This window comes from Carassius gibelio, chromosome B3 (assembly GCF_023724105.1).
Source record: "Carassius gibelio isolate Cgi1373 ecotype wild population from Czech Republic chromosome B3, carGib1.2-hapl.c, whole genome shotgun sequence".
Taxonomy (NCBI): Eukaryota; Metazoa; Chordata; class Actinopteri; order Cypriniformes; family Cyprinidae; genus Carassius; species Carassius gibelio.
In genome coordinates, this window is record NC_068398.1 from 410,350 (window position 1) to 431,087 (window position 20,738).

At 45.8% G+C, this 20,738-nt stretch overlaps 1 protein-coding gene and 1 long non-coding RNA gene across 5 annotated transcripts in view; one reads left to right on the forward strand and one right to left on the reverse strand.

Moving 5' to 3' along the window:
* Positions 1 to 4,438: 4,438 nt before the first annotated feature.
* The window catches only part of LOC127952138 (glutamate receptor ionotropic, NMDA 2B-like), a 44,789-nt gene continuing 28,489 nt past the window's right edge, over positions 4,439 to 20,738 (reverse strand). For all 4 annotated transcript variants that reach the window (XM_052550447.1, XM_052550448.1, XM_052550450.1 and 1 more), the window contains exons 9-18: positions 19,469 to 19,583; positions 19,149 to 19,357; positions 16,611 to 16,782; positions 13,384 to 13,537; positions 13,181 to 13,306; positions 12,333 to 12,562; positions 12,066 to 12,226; positions 11,135 to 11,322; positions 10,214 to 10,452; positions 4,439 to 8,758 (exon numbers count right to left, since the gene is read on the reverse strand). In XM_052550447.1, coding sequence (XP_052406407.1) covers positions 6,773 to 8,758; positions 10,214 to 10,452; positions 11,135 to 11,322; positions 12,066 to 12,226; positions 12,333 to 12,562; positions 13,181 to 13,306; positions 13,384 to 13,537; positions 16,611 to 16,782; positions 19,149 to 19,357; positions 19,469 to 19,583 — 3,580 coding nt within the window. In that variant the 3' untranslated portion in view covers positions 4,439 to 6,772. The remainder of the gene's footprint in view (positions 8,759 to 10,213; positions 10,453 to 11,134; positions 11,323 to 12,065; positions 12,227 to 12,332; positions 12,563 to 13,180; positions 13,307 to 13,383; positions 13,538 to 16,610; positions 16,783 to 19,148; positions 19,358 to 19,468; positions 19,584 to 20,738) is intronic.
* LOC127952251 (uncharacterized) lies at positions 13,726 to 14,672 on the forward strand. Its single transcript, XR_008152879.1, has 3 exons — positions 13,726 to 13,826; positions 14,353 to 14,519; positions 14,612 to 14,672. It is a non-coding gene; the product is annotated as an uncharacterized LOC127952251 (long non-coding RNA).

Sequence of the window (20,738 nt, forward strand, 5' to 3'; positions counted from 1 at the left end):
TGTGTTCACGGTGTGTGTTCAATGCTTAAGCTGTGTGTTCACGGTGTGTGAGTGTTCCCTGCTCCGGGTGTGTGTTCACGGTGTGTTCACTGCTCTGGGTGTGTGTTCACAGTATGTGGTTTTATTAACAAAGTTTGGGAGGAGCACGATCAGATAATCATCCAATTTGGCACAGGTGCATCTGGTTTAGCTAATCATCTTAACTAGCACACAAGCGTATATATATCCAGTCTTCCTACCTCCTGTCCCACGACAGTTTTTCGGCATGGATGGTTTGTCAGCATTCGGTTCGCTCTGTCTGTCATCCTGTCACAGACCCAATCTTCATTCCAACGAAGAGATCTGTACCGGGGATTTTTCAGATCTGCTGCCTTTTGCCAGCCCCATAATCACTCCTACCCTGCCAAACACGGCCGCTGAGCACCAACAAGTGTCATCGCGTCAGCTGCTCTTCTCGCCAAGCCACACGCTGTGGCCAAAAGACAGTGCAAAGCCCTGAGCTCGCCTCACTCGACAACACGATCGCCTCGCCCAAGACTGGGCCGTCTTCGAGTGCTGGATCACAGCAGGCATTCACCAGCCTGGGCCGCACCCCAATTCTCACCGCAGCAAGCCTCTCTCGCTTCCCGCCATGGGTCAATCTTTCACTGCGGCTTTTCCGGCCGTGGCGCAGTTCGATGCTGCCTCCACTAGCGGCGAAGACCGTGCGTTGTAGTGATGTGTCATTCGTGAACGAATCATTCAGCCCATGTAGCCCTGCTCAGTATAAAAAAAAATTCAGCATTTTAAATCATGTTGTTTACTTGATTAATCGAATTGCATCAGACGGGGGTCCCCTCCTGGTGCAGCAGACCCATCAGCTCCCTTCGGTCGCAGGGTGATTCTTCAGTCTGTCGTTCTGAGTAGGATGCATGCTCAGCGGTGGACAGGGATCTCCATCCCGGTGCATCAAACCACGCCTCTTATTCAGTCGAAAGGGGGACTCTCCCCTTCAGGTGCAGCAGAGCCACAGCTTTCCTTGGACGCAGCAAGAGTCCCTCCATCAGTCGCATTTTTCTGCTTGTTCAGAATCTCCCTTCAGCAGGAACGTAGCCCCCTTTGGTCGCTGTGAGAGCCCTTCATCTGATGCTTCAAATCATGCCTCATATCCAGTCGCAAGGGGGACTCTCCCTTCCGGTGCAGCAGAGCCACAGCTCCCTTCGGAAGCAGTGAGAGTCCCTCCATCAGTCGCCTCTTCTTGCCTACTCTGCATCAGACGGTGCTCCCCTACCGGTGCAGCAGACCCATGGCTCCCTTCAGTCGCAGGGTGAACGCCACGTCTGAGTTATGTTGCATGCTCAATGGCAAACAGGGATCTCCCTCCTGGTGGAATAGAGCTGCTGGCTCCCTTCGGTCACAGTGAGAGCCCTCCATCAGATGCATCAAACCATGCCTCACATCGCAAGGGGGACTCGCCTTTCTGTTGCAGCAGAGCCACAGCTCCCTGAGGACGCAGCAAGAGTCCCTCCAACAGTCGTATTCCAGTTAGCGTCAATCAGGGCTCTCCCCTCCGGGGCAGCACTCCCGATGCAGCAGAGTTGTGGACCCCCTCCGAGGCGTAAAACCGTGCCTCACATCAACCGTTCTGGTGCAGCAGAGCCGCAGCTCCCTTCGGATGCAGCGGGAGTCCCTCCATCAGTTGCGTCTCTTTGCCTTCTCAGCATCGGACTAGGGCTCCTCCTTTGGTGCAGCAGACCCACGGCTCCCTTTGGTCGCAGTGTGAACCTCCTATCTGAGTCATGTTGCATGTTCAACGGTGGCTAGGGATCTCCTTCCCGATGGGGTACAGCCGCTGGCTCCCTTTGGTTGCAATAGGAGCCCTTCATCCGACGCGCCAAACCATGGCTCGAATCTTCTTGCCTATTCAGCATCTGATGGGGCTCTCCCTTCTGGTGCAGCAGACCCACGGCTCCCTTCGGTCACAATGTGAACCCCCCGTCCGAGTTATGTTGCATACTCTATGGCGGCCAGGGATCTCCCTCCCGATGGGATACAGTCGCTGGCTCCCTTCAGTCGCAGTGAGAGCCCTCCATCAGATGCAACAAACTGCGCCTCGTACTCAGCCGCAAGAGGGACTCTCCCTTCCGGTGCAGCAGAGCCGCAGCTCCCTTCGGAGGCAGCAAGAGTCCTTCATTTTTTGATATCCGGCATCGTGCTCCTCTCATAAGCGGCTCGGAGGGCTCGCCGGTAAGACGTTGTGAGCCGCAGCTCTCGACGAACACTGTTCGGGCTCTCCCGGTCGCTCTGCGTTATTCTTCTCAACACGCATATTTTGGAGGGCAACTAAATTTAGCTCTCTGGCTGCTGTTCTATGGCTTTAAGCTTCTTTTGGAGAGTTATTTGGGTTCGGGCTATGCTCCGGGCCCGGACCCCTCCCCCAGGACAGTATGCCAAAATATGCCTACTATTCACCTTCAGATTAGATGTAAGGGTGAACTCGTGAAATGTGGTTTTATTAACAAAGTTCGGGAGGAGCACGGTCAGATAATCATCCAATTTGGCACAGGTGCATCTCGTTTAGCTAATCATCTTAAATAGCACACAAGCATATATATATCCAGTCTTCCTACCTCCTGTCCCACGAAGTTTTTCGGCATCCCTCCTCCACCCCAACTCCTCACTTCTAATCTATTTATCCCAAATTAGGGATAGGGGGAGTTATTTGGGTTCGGGCTATGCTCCGGGCCCGGACCCCTCCCCCAGGACAGCACGCCAAAATATGCCTACTATTCGCCTTCAGATTAGATGTAAGGGTGAATTCGTGAAGTGTGTGTGTTCACTATGTGTGTGTGTGTGTTCACTGTGTGTGTGTATGTGTGTTCACGGTGTGTGTGTGTGTGTTTGTGTGTGTTCACTGCTCCAGGTGTGTGTATACTGCTCCGGATGTGTGTTCACGGTGTGTGTGTGTGTGTGTGTGTTCACTGCTCCGGGTGTGTGTTCACTGTGTGTGTGTGTGCTAACTGCTCTGGGTGTGTGTTCACTGCTCCGGGTGTGTGTGTGGGTGTGCTTTGCTCCGGGTGTGTGTTCACTGCTCAGGGTGTGTGTTCACGGCGTGTGTATGTGTGTTCATTGTGTGTGTGTGCGCACTGCTCCGGGTCTGTGTTCACTCTGTGTGTGTGTACTGCTTCGGGTGTGTGTTCACGGTGTGTGTATGTTCACTTCTTCGGTTGTGTGTTCACTGTGTTTGTGTGCACTGCTCCAGGTGTGGGTTCACTGTGTGTGTGTGTGTGTGTCCAGGTGTGTGTTCACCTTGTGTGTGTGTGTTCACAGCTCCGGGTGTGTGTCCACCGTTTGTGTGTGTGTTTACCGTGTGTGTGTATTCACTGCTCCGTGTGTATTTACTGTGTGTGTGTGCGTGTGCACTGCTCCGGGTGTGTGTTCACTGTGTGTGTGTGTTCACTGCTCCGGGTGTGTGTTCACCGTTTGTGTGTGTGTTCACTGCTCCAGGTGTGTGTTCACTGCTCCGGGTGTACGTTCACTGTGTGTGTTCACTGTGTTTGGTAATTTTTTGTGTTATTAGCATGTGATGTGCTGCGGTGGTAATTTTGTATGTTATTTTTGTGTTCAACGCTGCTGTGGTAATTTTGTGTGTTATTAGCATGCGTGGCACTGCAGTTTAATTCCTCAGGAAAGTTTGCTGGCGTGAGTCAGTGTAGTGGGCAGAGCTTCAGATCTTCTTACCCCCCACCCCTTGCGCACCGCTCTGTTGCTAGGCAACTGTTAATAAGAGTGAGCTGCAGCTTCACAAAGGATTGTGGGACTGTGGGGGTGTTGAGAGGTTCATTAAACGGCAGCAGCACAGTCAACAAGAATGAAGATTCTCGCTCTCTCTCTCTCTGCTTTTATATTGTTTGGAAGTCCTTCCCTGTCCCTCCCTCCACTGCCTGTCTCTTTTTCTCTGTGTCTATCAATATTTCATATGCCTCTTTCTCCTACGTGAGTGGGGAATGAATACGAGGAAAGACAATGTATGAGGAATAATAGATAACAGTCGAGCTGAGCGCTTCATTTGTAGTTTAGCATCTCACTGTACGACAGAAAACGCTAATGCTAAAAACATATTGCACTGTTCACACTGTCATTACTCCATACTGCATACTAGACAAAAACTGCTGCATTCAGTCAGCTGCGAGCCATTACTGATGAGGCACTTTAGCAGCTTTCTGCTCTTTGTTAATGCTTAAATTTACAATCATTTGTCTTGAATTTGCATACTAGAATGAAGCTGAAAATGGTAACATTTCATCATGGGATATATAACTTAAAACTTACTAAATATAACTTATTCCATGCATATAGAAAATCTAGTGCAGCAGATAATGTGACAGCGTAGTACAGTACATAGGGGACGACACACACTAGAGCGCAGAGTGAGATGAGCAGCAGACAGACTCAATAGTTTATTTTATTTAGCTTTATTCAGCATTTGAAAGAATTCTGATCCATCATCATAATCATCATCAAAACACTCGCTCACTATTAAAGTCTCATAGAGGTTTGTGTTCATATTGTCATACAAAAGGAGGAATTCTCTCATTATAATATACACAATCTGTACAGGTTTTCACTTGAGAATCATTTCAGAGATGTAAATGACGTAAAAATTTCAGTAACATATCAAAGTGGATGTAGTTCTTATTCCATAGTGAAACAATTCACTCATTCAGCCCACATTCTCTTGCACTGCAGTTACCATGGGAACAGCATTGTAACACCATGGCAGTGCCATAGCAACAAGAGTATTTAACACAGAAGTCAGAGTCTCGCACACGCACACGCACACCTGACAAGCGACAAATTCATCGATCATGTGGAGAAAACAACAGATGGAGTTTGTACCGTATTAATGTGAATAACAGGGTGCTCCTTACCTGTAGAATACTTTAAACCAGCTATACTTACCTTAGAATAATGAGAATATAGTAGTCAACGGAACGTTAAAAGTTGCTTATATATTGCAAATGCACTAGAAAAATTATAACTACAGCTATGCGTAATAGGCGTATTCCTCTATGAGCATAAGAAAATGTGATTTTCAAGCATATAGAGCTCAAGCTACTGTATAAGCAGGGAACTCTCTCTCTCTCTCTCTCTCTGTGTGTGTGTGTGTGTGTGTTTTAATCTAAACTATTTATGTTTTTAGGAAAACTCAAACATAGATTACTGCGCTATAACAGGAACGCCGCTGGCTTCAACATTTGAGAAGAAAACACCCTAAAATGCTTTGATATAATAATAATATTAGTAATGCTCTAAAAAGAAAAAGTTTAAAGACGTGGTTAGAATTACTCTAACTGTAGAAACAATACAAGAGGAGATGAAAGGATATTTTGTGGCAGACCTAAAGTGAGGACTGGACCTAACGATAGCACTACAGCTCTAGCAGCTTACTAATCAGCTTTACAATGTCAGAAAAATCCTTAGGAAGGGTTCAAAGCCCTGCGTCAGACCATTAAACACACTCTGTGACGGATGCTGGCGATCTGTGTGTGTGTATGTGTGTGTGTGTTTGTTTACTTGTTAGCTGATTGTTAGCTAAATTTGACAAAATCACCTTCTGTAAACATCCTGAAAGGTAAAAATAAATAAATAACAAAAATGCTTTTTTCCCCCCTACGTGTTATGGTTCGGGTGAGATTATAGCAATTATGCCCTCATTTACATAGCAACCCAAATGTGTGTGTGTGTGTGTGTGTGTGTGAGAACCTAGAAACTTTCTCCAGCAGACGACCAGATATCTAAACACAACTGAAGGAAAACTTAGCAAGTAGTAATCAGTACACTATTCGAGTAAACTAATGTCCACGACAGCACTGCTCAGCTCTGTTACATTGCAAAGGTAAATCCGAATAAAGGTAAATCCTTAAAATGAAGCCGCTTAGGAGGCAGTAAACTATCATAATTAAGTAATAAACATGGATTTAAAAAGCAAACTATCGCTTAAAATATCACTTATCATGAGTTATAATGCTTTTGCTAAATTTTGCATATTTTATGTTTTTGTTATTTTGTTCTGTTTTTATCGTTATTTTGGTTATACTTTAAAAAGCTATATTAAAGGTAGACCTTGTCGGCTTATATAAAGAGAAATGTATTTACAACCAAAGAGAGGCATTGATACTGTCATATCATCTCTCTTGTTTCTCACCTTCTGAGCGAGAGTCACATGAGTTTTACCGAAGGCGTATTAGCACAATTCCTTGTTGGATATGAAATATCACGGCAGTAGAGACTTGAATACAAATGATGGCATAAAACAGAGGCTTGTGCACTTTCACAAATGCACGCATGTTTCATGGCAGTAAACAGCACAGAAGAAGGCTGTTGCCATGGATGTGTTAGGCTTATGCGGAGACTGGATTGATCGTCACATTAAAAAATCCCTAATGCTCAGCAAAGGCCTCAGGAAAAAACAGACAAATGAAACCCAATTTCAACAATAGATTACCAGTCAGCAGTGTCTTCACAACTTCTCTGAGTCAAAGTTATTACCCTGTTTTAAAAAAAAAAAATCAATGCGCATTTATTATGCTTTCATGATTGTATCTTCACAAAAGACAAGGGTACAGGACTGGGCTGTTCTGTTGGCCATCTGACTCGGCAGATGGATATGCTCTCGTTCTTCTCACCAGCTCGTGGAGATGAACCCAACGGTGCAAACGTCAACTTCACAGGAAATGACATTTTCAGTTCTTTCGAGTTCTGTGTGTCCTGCTAAAATCTGGACTGGTTCTCACACATCAGACTCTATGCTAGAGAGCTTCTCGTACACGTGTCCGTTGCTGCCGGTGAACGGTCGAGGCGGACCGAGGCTGAGCTTGCTGGTGTGGTGGTTCCCCATGCACAGCTCTGCAGGGAAGCCCATGGGGCTGAGCAAATCCCCGTGCTGCGACTGCTGCTTGGTAACATAGTAGGACTTGGCACCGTGCAGCAGACACTGGTCATCTCCGAATGTAGGGATGAAGGGGTTGTGGTCGGTTCGATCGGGATAGAGGGATTTAGATAAAGCATGAACAGGCCCCTCCAGGAGTCCTCTGTCTCTCAGATCCCTCTCTCCCACCGAGCGCCGATGCGGTGCATTCTGCAACCCAAACGGCGATCCTGCGCCCCTCACGGCGGCTCCGTAGAACAGCGGGTCTTGCTCCGTGCCCTGCTCGGGATGCTCGAATATGTGTGCAAAGGAGGCATCCATGCAGCGCTCCCGCTCCTTGAGGCTGACGCTGCGTGGCGGTGGTACTGCACATAATGCAGGCGGCACACCCATCCCACTAAACTCTTCTCTCTGCAGGTCTACGAATGCATCGTAGGAGTGTTGCCGGCGTAGCGGCTTCCCGCTGAAGGCCCTGCGGCGCTGCGCTGGCGTCTGGCCTTTACTGCCTCCCAGTTGCTCCATCAGGTGGTTACTGTCCTCGCTGATATCGTACAGGTTTCCAGACTTCTTGCAGGCTTCACATCGCATGCAAGTGGCAGAACTGGGACGGCTGCTTCCAACTCTTCCTGCGGCTCCCGATGCCACGCAGCCACTTCCTACATGCAGAACTCCAGCTCCGTGCTTGCTGCCTGCGCTGCTGGCCCGACAGCTGCGACATTCCCGGTCGCTGCTCTCCGGTTTCTTGGGTTTGCTCTTCAGGAAGTCGTCTACAGACACCAAACTGGTGCAGTTGCCTCCTCCTCCTCCACCGCTGGGGCCATCGGTAAGATCCACATGCTCCCACTGAGGGATGCCATCCTTGGGTCGGAACTGATCCAGGTAGAAATCCCTCAGGCTTTCCTTGTCTTGTAGCAGATATGAGGTCGAGCTCACACCTCGTTTGCGCTCGGACGGAGGCGACGCCGAGCGGTGCCCGTGGTGGTGGTGGTGATGCTGGCGGCGGCGGTAACCCAACTCGATCTCGTCGAGTTCCCTACGGGACTTTGCTGATGCTGGACGCTTCTTCAAGCTGTCTCTATACTGCTTGCGTTTCTTTGCGTTTCCCTCTAAATTGCCATAGGTGACGGTATGAGTGGAAATGTCAGACACATCAGAGCGGATGTTTCCGTCGTCTGCACCACCGCAGAACCGGTCTTGCCCTGCGATGTAGCCCGAACTGGAAGCTCCACCTTTAAAGGAGAACTTTCCGTACAGGTCAGCCAGTCCCTGCTTCAGTCCTGGCCCAGACGGAGGAGTCTGGCTCTGAAGCAGGTCAAATTTGCTCATGTTCCTGTGCGTTAGTGCAGAACGTGGCTGTGTGGTAAAGATGGGGCCTACGCCACCTCCAAGGCTGTCACAGTCAAACATGCCGCCCTCCAGAGAACTGCTGGAGCCCAGGCTGTGGGGCCGGTTGGGGCCCGTTAGCCCCAGCGTGGAGCCCCCGTGGTGGTGCAGGTAGGGGTCCTGGTACAGGTTACTGTCCTTCAGGTGCAGGTTGCCGAAGGTGCGCTCCACCTCACTGATGTAGTCACTGAACATGTTGTCATCAGGCAGGTATGGGGCCTTGCAGTCTGAGTGTCCGGCCAGACTTCTGCGGTGCTCGCTGATGTCATACACAGAGGACTCTCGGCGGATGAAGTCCAGTGCACTGTGTGGGGAGCCGTTGACCCCGGAGAGGGATGCCATGTTCTTGGCGGTGCGCAGCAGACGCAGGATATTCGAATGTGTGTTGTTCATGGTAGCCGAGGGTGAATTGAGTGCTGAACTCTTATCTTCGATTTCTACTCCATGAATGCAGCTGTACATCTCCTGAGAGAGGGAAAGAGAGACATTTCAGTGTTCAGACAGCTTCTTGAAACTGTATTTTGCACTACTCTGAAGTTTTTGAACAGTAAGATTTTTAATGTTTTTTAAAGAAGTCTCTTCTGCTCAGCAAGCCGGCATTTATTTGACCCAAAGTACAGTAAAAACAGTAATATTGTGAAATAAACATATAAACAAATAAATATTTCTGATTATTGTTATTATTATTATTATCATTATCATTGTTTCCACCTTAGTTTTGGCCGTGGAAGCATGTGCCGGGCCTCTGAGGCACTTCATTTAGAGAATCGTTTGCCCTTTCTTCAGTTTTCATTTATTTAGACAAGTAAACGACCAACAAAAAACGCATTAAAATTAAGATACAAGTTATATCAAACCAAATTTGTTCCAAGGAAAAGAATTCTACAAACAAAACATATGAAGTGGTCAAAAAATTATGTCTGACCCACTTCCCTTCTTCCGGCGTTCTGCCATTCAGTTTTCCGCCCCTTATGACGTTTACAATTTCTTAATTAGTAAATTGAACTAAAACCACAAACCAGTAATATTTAAACAAATAATATAAAGAAAATACACTTTCTTAAATGGCTTCAACAATCATCATCATCATCATTTAAGCAGTTGACTACATTTATTCAGGATTATTTGTTGAATAGAAATATCCTAAGATAAGCATTTATCTGAAATAAAAAAAGCTTTTTTAGTCAGTATAATTTTGTATATATACATGTACATTATGTATGTATATATATATATATATATATATATATATATTTTTTTTTAATTTTTTTTTGGAAGGGAAAGAAATTATATAAATTAATACTTTTTTTTAGTAAGGATGCTTTAAATTGATCAAAAGTGATAATATTTATAAAGTTACAGAAGATTTATATTTCAGATAAATTATGTTCTTCTGACATTTCTAGTCAAACAAATTTAAAAATTATTTTAACATAACAATAATAATAATAATAGTATTAATAATACATATTCTTTGAGCAGCAAATCAGAATATTGAAATGATTTCTGAAGGATCAAGTGACTGGAGTAATGATGCTAAAATCAGCTTTGAAATCACAAGAATAAATTGCATTCTATATCACAATATTTCTATAATAATTTAGAAATAAAAATGGTGCAAATAAATGATTCATTTAGCCTTCATGTGAACAAGAAATGTGAAATCAGCATTAAATAAACAAGACTCTCAGACTCATCTTATTTATAATTACCGGAATATAATTACCAAAATGTATAATTTATAAATTTGAAACTGCAAATTGATTGAAATACCGGAAATGTGTTTAAAAATCATATCACCGTTAGTGAAAATGACTGTATTGTGATATACAGTATATTGAAACTGAATTATTGTCCAGCCCTACTGCGACGCTGTGTTTTTCAGAGGTGTGGCAGTGTGTGGTTTGAGGACAGGATTACCCTGCTGATGGTGAAGGTGAGCCCTGGTTTCCCATTACACACGCCCATGAAGCAGAAGCGCAGGTGCCAGTAGAAGACATGTTCAGCGATGAAGGTGATGAGCGACAGAGCCATGGCAGCACCCAGCATGTAGAACACACCCGCCATATTGTCCACGTCCAGCTGACTGCTCATCACCTCATTCTTCTCGTGGTGGCAGATCCCGGTGAGCCAGAGAGCTTCAAACTCCTCCATATCACCTGACACACACACACACACACACGTTATAAAGGGTGATGCAATGCTCCTACACACTGGTCCATTATAACAATGAGTTTGGTTCACTGAAGACTTATCAAAACAAGGCAGAAACTCACCATCAAGAACGATGGAAAACATGAGGGCTATGCTGAAAATTCAGCTTGGAAATCACAGGAATACATTACATTTTGAAATATATTCAAATAGAAAGGAGTTTTTTTATTCGCAACATTACTGCTTTTGGATCAAGTACATGAAGGCTTGGTGAGCAGAAGAGACTTGTTTAAAAAACATTACACATTTACTGTTGGAAAACTTTTGACTGTAGTGTAAAGAGAGGACAATAGCATCCGGGAACATAGGAATTACTCCCCGGGAACAGAGGACATAAAAGAGGACTTAAAAAATATACAGAATCGAGTGCAAGAAGCAAAAGCATATGAAAATAAAACCAAAATGTTCAATTTCCAAAAATGCAACAACAGTCAGCCAATCAGGTAAGTAAAGATGCTTTCAGGAGATGAGCTCCTTGGGTCACAGAAGAATACTTCCCAAGACTGCAAACATCATAATTTCATCTCTTTTATAGGGTGCAGCATTAACTGAAGTGTTGCTGGATTATTATGACTAGAGAACAAGCTGGCAGTTTATCTGATGTGGATGACTCTACATGAGCAGTACCGTCTCCAAAGAGCTGCAGGATGGCGAGGTCCACCTGTCTTTTCCAGCCTGAGTCTTTCTGGATAGCGATGCCATAGCCGGTGGAAGCAAACACTTTTCCGGAGCCAATGGTGACCAGCTTACAGCCCTCATCCCGGCCCGCCATGTAGTTCAGCACCGCCGCGTCGTAAATGAAGGCATCCAGCTTCCTGCCATTCAAGACACCACACACATTCAGAACATGCACAGATAATGTTTTCATGGAAACACTGCATAGTGGCCATTTTTACTTCTTTTACAACATGATAAATCAGTGTGAGTGTGCAAGGGCTAATTTTGATCTTCACACAAAATTATACTTTAGTCAAATTTGAGGCTTTTACAAAAAATGTGTTCATAAAGCCCTCGAAAAGTGATCCCAATGCTCCAGATAGTAATGAAACATCTAAAATTATCTTTATTTGTACGCTTTCTGTGAGGAGTTCCTTTTCTCCACTTACTTCTCGACAGCATAGCAACACCCTAGCAAGCACTCGCAGGAACCCTGGCAACCATATAGCAACACCTTAGCAACCACTCAGAGTTCAAGTCGATTCAATCGAACTAAACAAGACGGGTGTGAATACACCCTTGGCAATATTTCTTAGCCATATGAACTCATTTACATGTAGTCATTTAGCAGATGCTTTTATCCAAAGGGACTTACAAATGAAGACAATGGAAGCAATCAAAACTAACAAAAGAGCAATGAAACACAAGTGTTATAACATGTCTGAGTTAGCTTAACACAGTACACATAGCATGTTTTTTTAAACTAATCATTAAGTTAGGAGTTAGACGAGGGAAATCTCTTAATTAATAGTAAATATATGTTCTAAACTGTTACCACTGTCATTGATGACTGGTCGAGAACCATGTCAGAGAAGCGTCTCAGGTGGTTTCCCACACTCACCCGGTCTTCAGGCTGTACAGCGCTTCATCCACGTTGCGCTGGTGGAATTTGACCATGTAGGAGTGCATCTCTCTGTAGTTATTGCGGATGTTTCTCTCGGTGCTGCCGTTGGGCACGGTCCCGAAGCGAAACGGCGGGGAGAAGTCATTGGGTCTCTGAAACTGAAGACAGACAAAAGGCACAATGGTGAGCAGACAGACAGACTGACCAGAAAACTGAATATCCACTCTACCTGAAGAAGTACAAGTGTATCTTCTATTAGAGCACCTTTTTATCGCTGAGGCCTGACACCTGGTCCACATACTCTTCCTGGATCATAAATGCGGCCAGGTTAGCAGTATAGCTGGCCAAGAAAATCACAGCAAAGAAGGCCCAGACGGACACCATGATCTTGCTGGTGGTTCCTCTGGGGTTCTGCACTGGCACAGAGTTATTGAAGACCAAACCCCAGAGCAGCCAGATGGCCTTTCCAACGGTGAATGATGGACCTCCGGCCTCTGAGAGCACAGAAACACAACACAAGTGACTCCACCACTCTCGCTTAACACCTGAGAGAAGTGAAGGTGTCCATCCTGACAAAGGAGCAGTTTAGTAGCTGGAAATCTGGAGATTCAGGTACAACACAACACTCAATATAACTCACTATATACACTTCCTGTATACTCTAGAATATTCTGGTTCAGTTAAACTGATACCAACATAGCAAGGATGTTTTTATAGTGCTTCCCAAAATATGCTGCTCCACAAGAATCCTCTCACAATGTTTGGGAACACAACCTTCAAAGTCAAAGCAACCAGTTTCACCAGATTTGTAATGACAATCACGTATAAACCTGTAGCCAACAGGTTCTGTGCCAAAACAAAAAACTATTGTTTTAAATACTCTTTTAAATAGAAACTGAAGCCTTTAAAACTTCATTTAAATTCCAGTTCCAGCTGTTTATATGTTCAGCCCTGATGGAAATGCTGTGTGACATGAGCCATGAGCAAAACTACAGAAGAACTGCATGACATTAAAGTTTGGAAATTACGATCAATAATGGATAACTCCCAGGAAATAGCAGCAGTATTAGTCATGCAGATGAGCTCATGTGTGCGGAAGTGTTGTTCTGTACCTCTGCCGTCAATGAGACGGCGATTGTAGCCCACGGGACTGAAGTATTCGAAGATGAACACGGCAATGGCACAAACCAGCAGCAGCATTACGAACATCATGATCCAGACGTCTGCACTGAACGGCTCTGTGGACGGAGAACAGACACATGTTAACAGATACAGACAGCACAAAGGAAGAGAGGGAAAGAGGAGAGAGTCTTACCGAGGAACGCAGACGGAGACACGGTTCCATTGCTCCGAGACACCATGACACTGATGCCCGTCTCTATGAAGGGCACGGAGAAATCAATGACCTCTGACCTCTCCTCATTGATGGTCAGCGAGCCAACAGCCATGTGAGCGTTCTTCAGCACCACCTGCAGACAGACAGACAGGTGAGATAGAGACAGACAGAGAGACAGACAGGTTAGATAGAAACAGACAGACAGGTGAGATAGAGACAGACAGAGAGACAGGTGAGAGACAGACAAACAGGTGAGATAGAGACAGAAAGACAGACAGGTGAGATAGAGACAGAAAGACAGACAGGTGAGATAGAGACAGACAGGTGAGATAGACAGAAAGACAGACATGTGAGATAGAGACAAACAGACAGGTGAGATATAGACAGACAAACAGGTGAGATAGAGACAGAAAGACAGACAGGTGAGATAAAGACAGACAGACAGGTTAGAGACAGACAGACAGGTGAGATAGACAGAAAGACAGACAGGTGAGATAGAGACAAACAGACAGACAGGTGTGATATAGACAGACAAACAGGTGAGATAGAGACAAAGAGACAGAGGTTAGATAGAGACAGACAGACAGGTGAGATAGAGACAGACAGAGAGACAGGTGAGAGACAGACAAACAGGTGAGATAGACAGAAAGACAGACAGGTGAGATAGACAGAAAGACAGACAGGTGAGATAGAGACAAACAGACAGACAGGTGTGATATAGACAGACAAACAGGTGAGATAGAGACAAAGAGACAGAGGTTAGATAGAGACAGACAGACAGGTGAGATAGAGACAGACAGAGAGACAGGTGAGAGACAGACAAACAGGTGAGATAGACAGAAAGACAGACAGGTGAAATAGAGACAAACAGACAGGTGAGATATAGACAGACAAACAGGTGAGATAGAGATAGAAAGACAGACAGGCGAGATAGAGACAGACAGACAGGTGAGATAGAGACAGACAGACAGGTGAGAGACAATCAGACAGGTGAGATAGACAGAAAGACAGACAGGTGAGATAGAGACAAACAGACAGACAGGTGAGATATAGACAGACAAACAGGTGAGATAGAGACAAAGAGACAGACAGGTTAGATAGAGACAGACAGACAGGTGAGATAGAGACAGACTGAGAGACAGGTGAGAGACAGACAGAGAGACAGGTGAGAGACAGAAAGAGAGACAGGTGAGAGACAGACAAACAGGTGAGATAGAGACAGACAGAGAGACAGGTGAGAGACAGACAGAGAGACAGGTGAGAGACAGACAAACAGGTGAGATAGAGACAGAAAGACATGTGAAAGACAGACAAACAGGTAAGATAGAGATAGACAGACAGACAGACAGACAGGTGAGATAGAGACAGACAAACAGGTAAGATAGAGACAGACAGAGAGACAGGTGAGAGACAGACAGACAGGTGAGAGACAGACAAACAGGTGAGATAGAGACAGACAGACAGACAGACAGGTGAGATAGAGACAGAGAGAAAGACAGACAGGTGAGATAGAGACAGACATGTGAGAGACAGAAAAACAGGTGAGATAGAGACAGACAGACAGACAGGTGAGATAGAGACAGACAGAAAGACAGGTGAGATAGAGACAGAAAGACAGACAAACAGGTGAAATAGAGACAGACAGAGAGACAGACAGGTGAGATAGAGACAGACAGACATGTGAAAGACAGACAAACAGGTAAGATAGAGATAGACAGACAGACAGACAGGTGAGATAGAGACAGACAAACGGGTAAGATAGAGACAGACAGACAGACAGGTGAGATAGAGACAGACAAACAGGTAAGATAGAGACAGACAGAGAGACAGGTGAGAGACAGACAGACAGGTGAGAGACAGACAAACAGGTGAGATAGAGACAGACAGACAGACAGACAGGTGAGATAGAGACAGACAGAAAGACAGACAGGTGAGATAGAGACAGACATGTGAGAGACAGACAAACAGGTGAGATAGAGACAGACAGACAGACAGGTGAGATAGAGACAGACAGAAAGACAGGTGAGATAGAAACAGACAGACAGATGAGATAGAGACAGACAGGTGAGATAGAGACAGACAGACAGACAGACAGGTGAGATAGAGACAGACAGACAGATGAGATAGAGACAGACAGGTGAGATAGAGACAGACAGACAGGTGAGATAGAGACAGACAGGTGAGATAGAGACAGACAGACAGACAGACAGACAGGTGAGATAGAGACAGCCAGACAGGTGAGAGAAAGACAGGGGCGACAGAGACTGACAGGTGAGATAGAGACAGACAGACAGGTGAGAGACAGACAGACAGAAAGACAGACATGTGAGATAGAGACAGACGGGTTAGATAGAGCCAGACAGACAGGTGAGATAGAGACAGACAGAAAGACAGACAGACAGGTGAAAGACAGACAAGTGAGATAGAGACAGACATACAGACAGACAGACAGGTGAAAGACAGACAGGTGAGATAGAGACAGACAGACAGACATGTGAGAGACAGACAGAAAGACAGACAGGTGAGATAGAGACAGACAGACAGGTGAGATAGAGACAGACAGACAGGTGAGATAGAGACAGACAGACAGACATGTGAGAGACAGACAGAAAGACATACAGGTGAGATAGAGACAGACAGACAGACAGACAGACAGGTGAGATAGAGACAGACAGACAGACAGACAGACATGTGAGAGACAGACAGAAAGACAGACAGGTGAGATAGAGACAGACAGACAGGTGAGAGACAGACAGGTTAGCTTAATTCCCAGCATTCATAGCTGCATTGTGTTGACTTGAGGACAGATATGGTGTTTTGAACAGCAGATATGAGATGAGAGATTCTAGATCAACAACAGACAGAAAGTGGGTTATCACACTGTCTCTCTCTCTCTCTGTCTGTCTCTCGCTCTCTGTTGGTAAATTTAGCTCTAAATACCTGAACTTCACTTCACACGACTTAACTGGGGCATGGCAGTGTGTGTGTGTCTTATAATAGGATGGCAATGAGAGAAACGTAGACTGAAACCATGAGCATTTTTAGCATAAAGACACACCGAGCTGTCTAAATGAGGACACTGCACACTCCATAAAGACTTTGATTGTTTTTATAGACAGCTAATTATAAACACTATCTCCTAACACGAACACACACAAACCCTCGCAGCACAGATTATAGTTCCTGACTTCATTTATAAGCCATACCTCTCCCACCATCCCATTCCACGTGCCGTTGATCTTCTTGCCGTGTTTGCCATTGGTGACCAGATAAAGGTCATAGGTGAACTTCACAGACTTGGCGATCTTCTTCAGGATGTCGATACAGAAGCCTTTACAGCAGCGCTTGATGTAGATGCCAGAATCCCCCGTCTTATTCCTGACAGAGACAGAGACACATGAGGGATCTAATAGATTTCTGTAGTAACCCTCTGCTCATATTCACTCATCTTAGACCAAACAACCCCGCCCTGAAAAACCAAAAGTTTGGAAATTTTGAAAATCGCTACTTCATCAGAATGGCTTTTGAGCAGAATGGATATTGCTCAAATATATAAATAAATACAAATGAATAAAATACGCAAAAAAAAAAAAAAAGATGATTTTGTGGGTACAATCTACAAATCAGTAAAAATACAGAAAACAAATACACAGCAATGAAGGGGTGACAAAACTTAAGCAATTACGTCTGAAAACAGTAACTGAGGAATGCACAGCACTGAATATAAATGGATTTTAAACACTTTTGCTCTATTTTTAACGTGCATACTGCAATAATTGATATATATATATATATATATATTGTGACGAGTCAGCTGCCTCCTCCCTGATTGTCACCGGCACCCCGTCCTAAATCGCCGCCCTTCACCAGGCTCCCGACTGGAGTGGGTGTGTGAGAGGAGGGGCGCTGGACGAGTCAGGGCTGGCGGCGTGTGATGGGGCACACCTGATGTGAATGGAGCCTCATCCCCGCCGCTGTTTAAAAGCCCAACGCGCCTCTCCTCGGGAGACCGGTCTCTTCCCCGTGCATGCACACTGGTGTCCTCGTGGGTCCAGGAAGGGTGCGTTGAGGGACTCCCGCGCCACAAGAGACGTGAGCAGCCGGACCCGCGATCCGGAGGAGAACCGCACCCGTTTACACGGCCGACGGGCCAGGATGCCGGGCCGTCCATCCCCTACCAGCGCCGCGGCCGACGAGAGAGATGCGGCCGCTAGAGGAAGCCGCCGCCCCTCGCGCCCCGGACCAAGGAGGGGAGCGCGTGCGGCCGCCGGACTCCGCCCCTTACCTGGACCCTTCCTCCATGAACACTGCCCGACCCACACGAACCCCGCAGCACAACGAGGACACCAGATTCCCTGTTATTTTGGACACTTTCCCCTTTTGGCCACTTTTATTCCCTGTGTTTTATGATTTCTGTTAATAAAAGCCTCTCCGAGGCCTGACGCCACGCCCACTGTGTCTGTCTTGTGCTCCTCCCGTGACACTGGTGGAGAATGCGGGCAGGCGGAGCCTAGACAGCGCAGTTGGGAAACGTCTGGTGACGTCACTCCCTCTCGCTTGCAAACGTTCGTGAGAACCCAGACTGGGACGGAGGAAAACTGGGGACAGCCTCCCAGCCACACAAGGGGTAAGTGACTTTTCCATTGTCATTTTACCCTGTGGTTGGTTGAGGCTGTCACTAAAACCCGGTTTCTCTGTCCCTGTTCTGGTGCGCTGCGAGAGGGAGGACCGCCCGGAGAGGAATCCCCGCCCACTCCGACCGTTTGGAGTCTGGTTGAGGATGGTAGCACTCCCGTGTGGGTGGCGCTCTGGGGACGGGGATGTCGCTTGGGAGGGGGAATGTGACGAGTCAGCTGCCTCCTCCCTGATTGTCACCGGCACCCCGTCCTAAATCGCCGCCCTTCACCAGGCTCCCGACTGGAGTGGGTGTGTGAGAGGAGGGGCGCTGGACGAGTCAGGGCTGGCGGCGTGTGATGGGGCACACCTGATGTGAATGGAGCCTCATCCCCGCCGCTGTTTAAAAGCCCAACGCGCCTCTCCTCGGGAGACCGGTCTCTTCCCCGTGCATGCACACTGGTGTCCTCGTGGGTCCAGGAAGGGTGCGTTGAGGGACTCCCGCGCCACAAGAGACGTGAGCAGCCGGACCCGCGATCCGGAGGAGAACCGCACCCGTTTACACGGCCGACGGGCCAGGATGCCGGGCCGTCCATCCCCTACCAGCGCCGCGGCCGACGAGAGAGATGCGGCCGCTAGAGGAAGCCGCCGCCCCTCGCGCCCCGGACCAAGGAGGGGAGCGCGTGCGGCCGCCGGACTCCGCCCCTTACCTGGACCCTTCCTCCATGAACACTGCCCGACCCACACGAACCCCGCAGCACAACGAGGACACCAGATTCCCTGTTATTTTGGACACTTTCCCCTTTTGGCCACTTTTATTCCCTGTGTTTTATGATTTCTGTTAATAAAAGCCTCTCCGAGGCCTGACGCCACGCCCACTGTGTCTGTCTTGTGCTCCTCCCGTGACAATATATATATATATATATATATATATATATATATATATATATATATATATATATGCATATTATAGCTTTATTTGACATTTTATACAGAAAAGTGTAACTCCCAAATGGACAACACCGGAGGGATAATGCATCAGCTGTCTGTGATCAGATTAGTGAAACCACAGAAGAAGGTCATCTGAATGTGTTTCAGCAGAGAATGAGTGTGTGTGTGTGTGTGTTTACAGTGTTTTGAGCTGCTTGCGGCAGGGAACCGTGTTCCTCATGCAGGTGCCGCTGAGTGGATCCACGTCCTCCACCATCACGAACGGAGCCTCCTCCAGCGTCACGATGGACAGATGATCGTCCTCACGGCTCTCCGTCCCAGAGTAGAGCTCGAACCGTGGCCACACGTGAAACTTCATCGACAGAGAGCCATTCTCCCACTTACCCACCTGCACACACACACACACACACACACACTAATGTTACTCACTCGATGGAGATCATACACGGCAGTACTCCATTACACTGAGCTCGTCCGCTGCTCATTCACACGCTCTTACTCTGTCCCACTGTCTGTCCTTGTTCAGCAGGATGATCACCAGTTTGGGGTGCATCTGATAGCCGTCCTCACTGAAGGAGAGATTCCGGCCCTCGAACGTCACGTTCATCAGATACCTGAGAAACACACCACACACACACACACACACACACACACGGGCAAAACACTGCTGCTCAATAACACCCATAGATAAATAAAACCATCAAGAACTCATTTATTTTATCAAAATAAATAATAATAACAACAATGATTATAAAACCATAATAAAGCTTATAAAATATAATGGTAATAATAAGAAAACTAATAAAAAGTTTGCTTTTGAGATGTGTTTTGATATTTTGAATGTAGTGTTTTATTTTGCAAGTGAGGCATTTTGCATGTGTGCAATTCTTGGATTTGTGTGTAATGTTTTGAAAATCTAAGCAGTTGAAAGACAATTTAATAAGACAAATAATACTAATATTGAATGAAAAATAAAATATTATTAAGAAGAAAAAAGAAGAAATATAAAAAACTGTAATGAGTGTGTGTGTGTGTTAATGACAACAGAAGAATGAAGAAACAGGATTAATTTAAAAACAGAAAGGAAAATAAAGTAATAACAATGATAATGTACTATTTAATAATGCACTAGTAAATAGAACAATTAATAAGGACAAATATAAAGAACAATAAAGAGAAAACAAGAAAACTGAAACATGACAAACAGTAAGAAAGAAGTAAAACACAGAAATGGCTGAAAGCGTCAGTGATCGCGGTCATCTTTGAGTACTTATTGATGCTTTTATGGTTTCATCTATTGTGTTGTTATGACAACCACAACCACTGCAGCTTCCAAACTCCTCCCCTGTGTTACCATGGAAACCATCGCCATGAGAGAGAGAGAGAGAGAACAAGCTGCTCTACATCACATCTCTGAACACATCTGAGAAACACAAAACCCAATCCAAATACTTTGGGAAATCAGTTTGCAAGGTGACAAATGGATAATATACATTCACAAGTCCTTATATTTGTAATATTCAACACTCAAGGATAGACAAAACATCTTCGTTTCCATATTTCCATTCTCCCTATAACAGCTGAAACGGAGCCAAATTTAGCAAGTTTTTTTCTTTCTTTGTTAAGCTTCCAAATACTAAGATAATAAACTTGCAGTGATAGTCAAGTTAATGGATAATAGTTCAGCAGTTTGGAGAGATAGCTGGTATCCAAATACAGATCAAAAGCACAGTGTTTGGAACGTTTGAGAGAGAGAGAGAGAGAGAGAG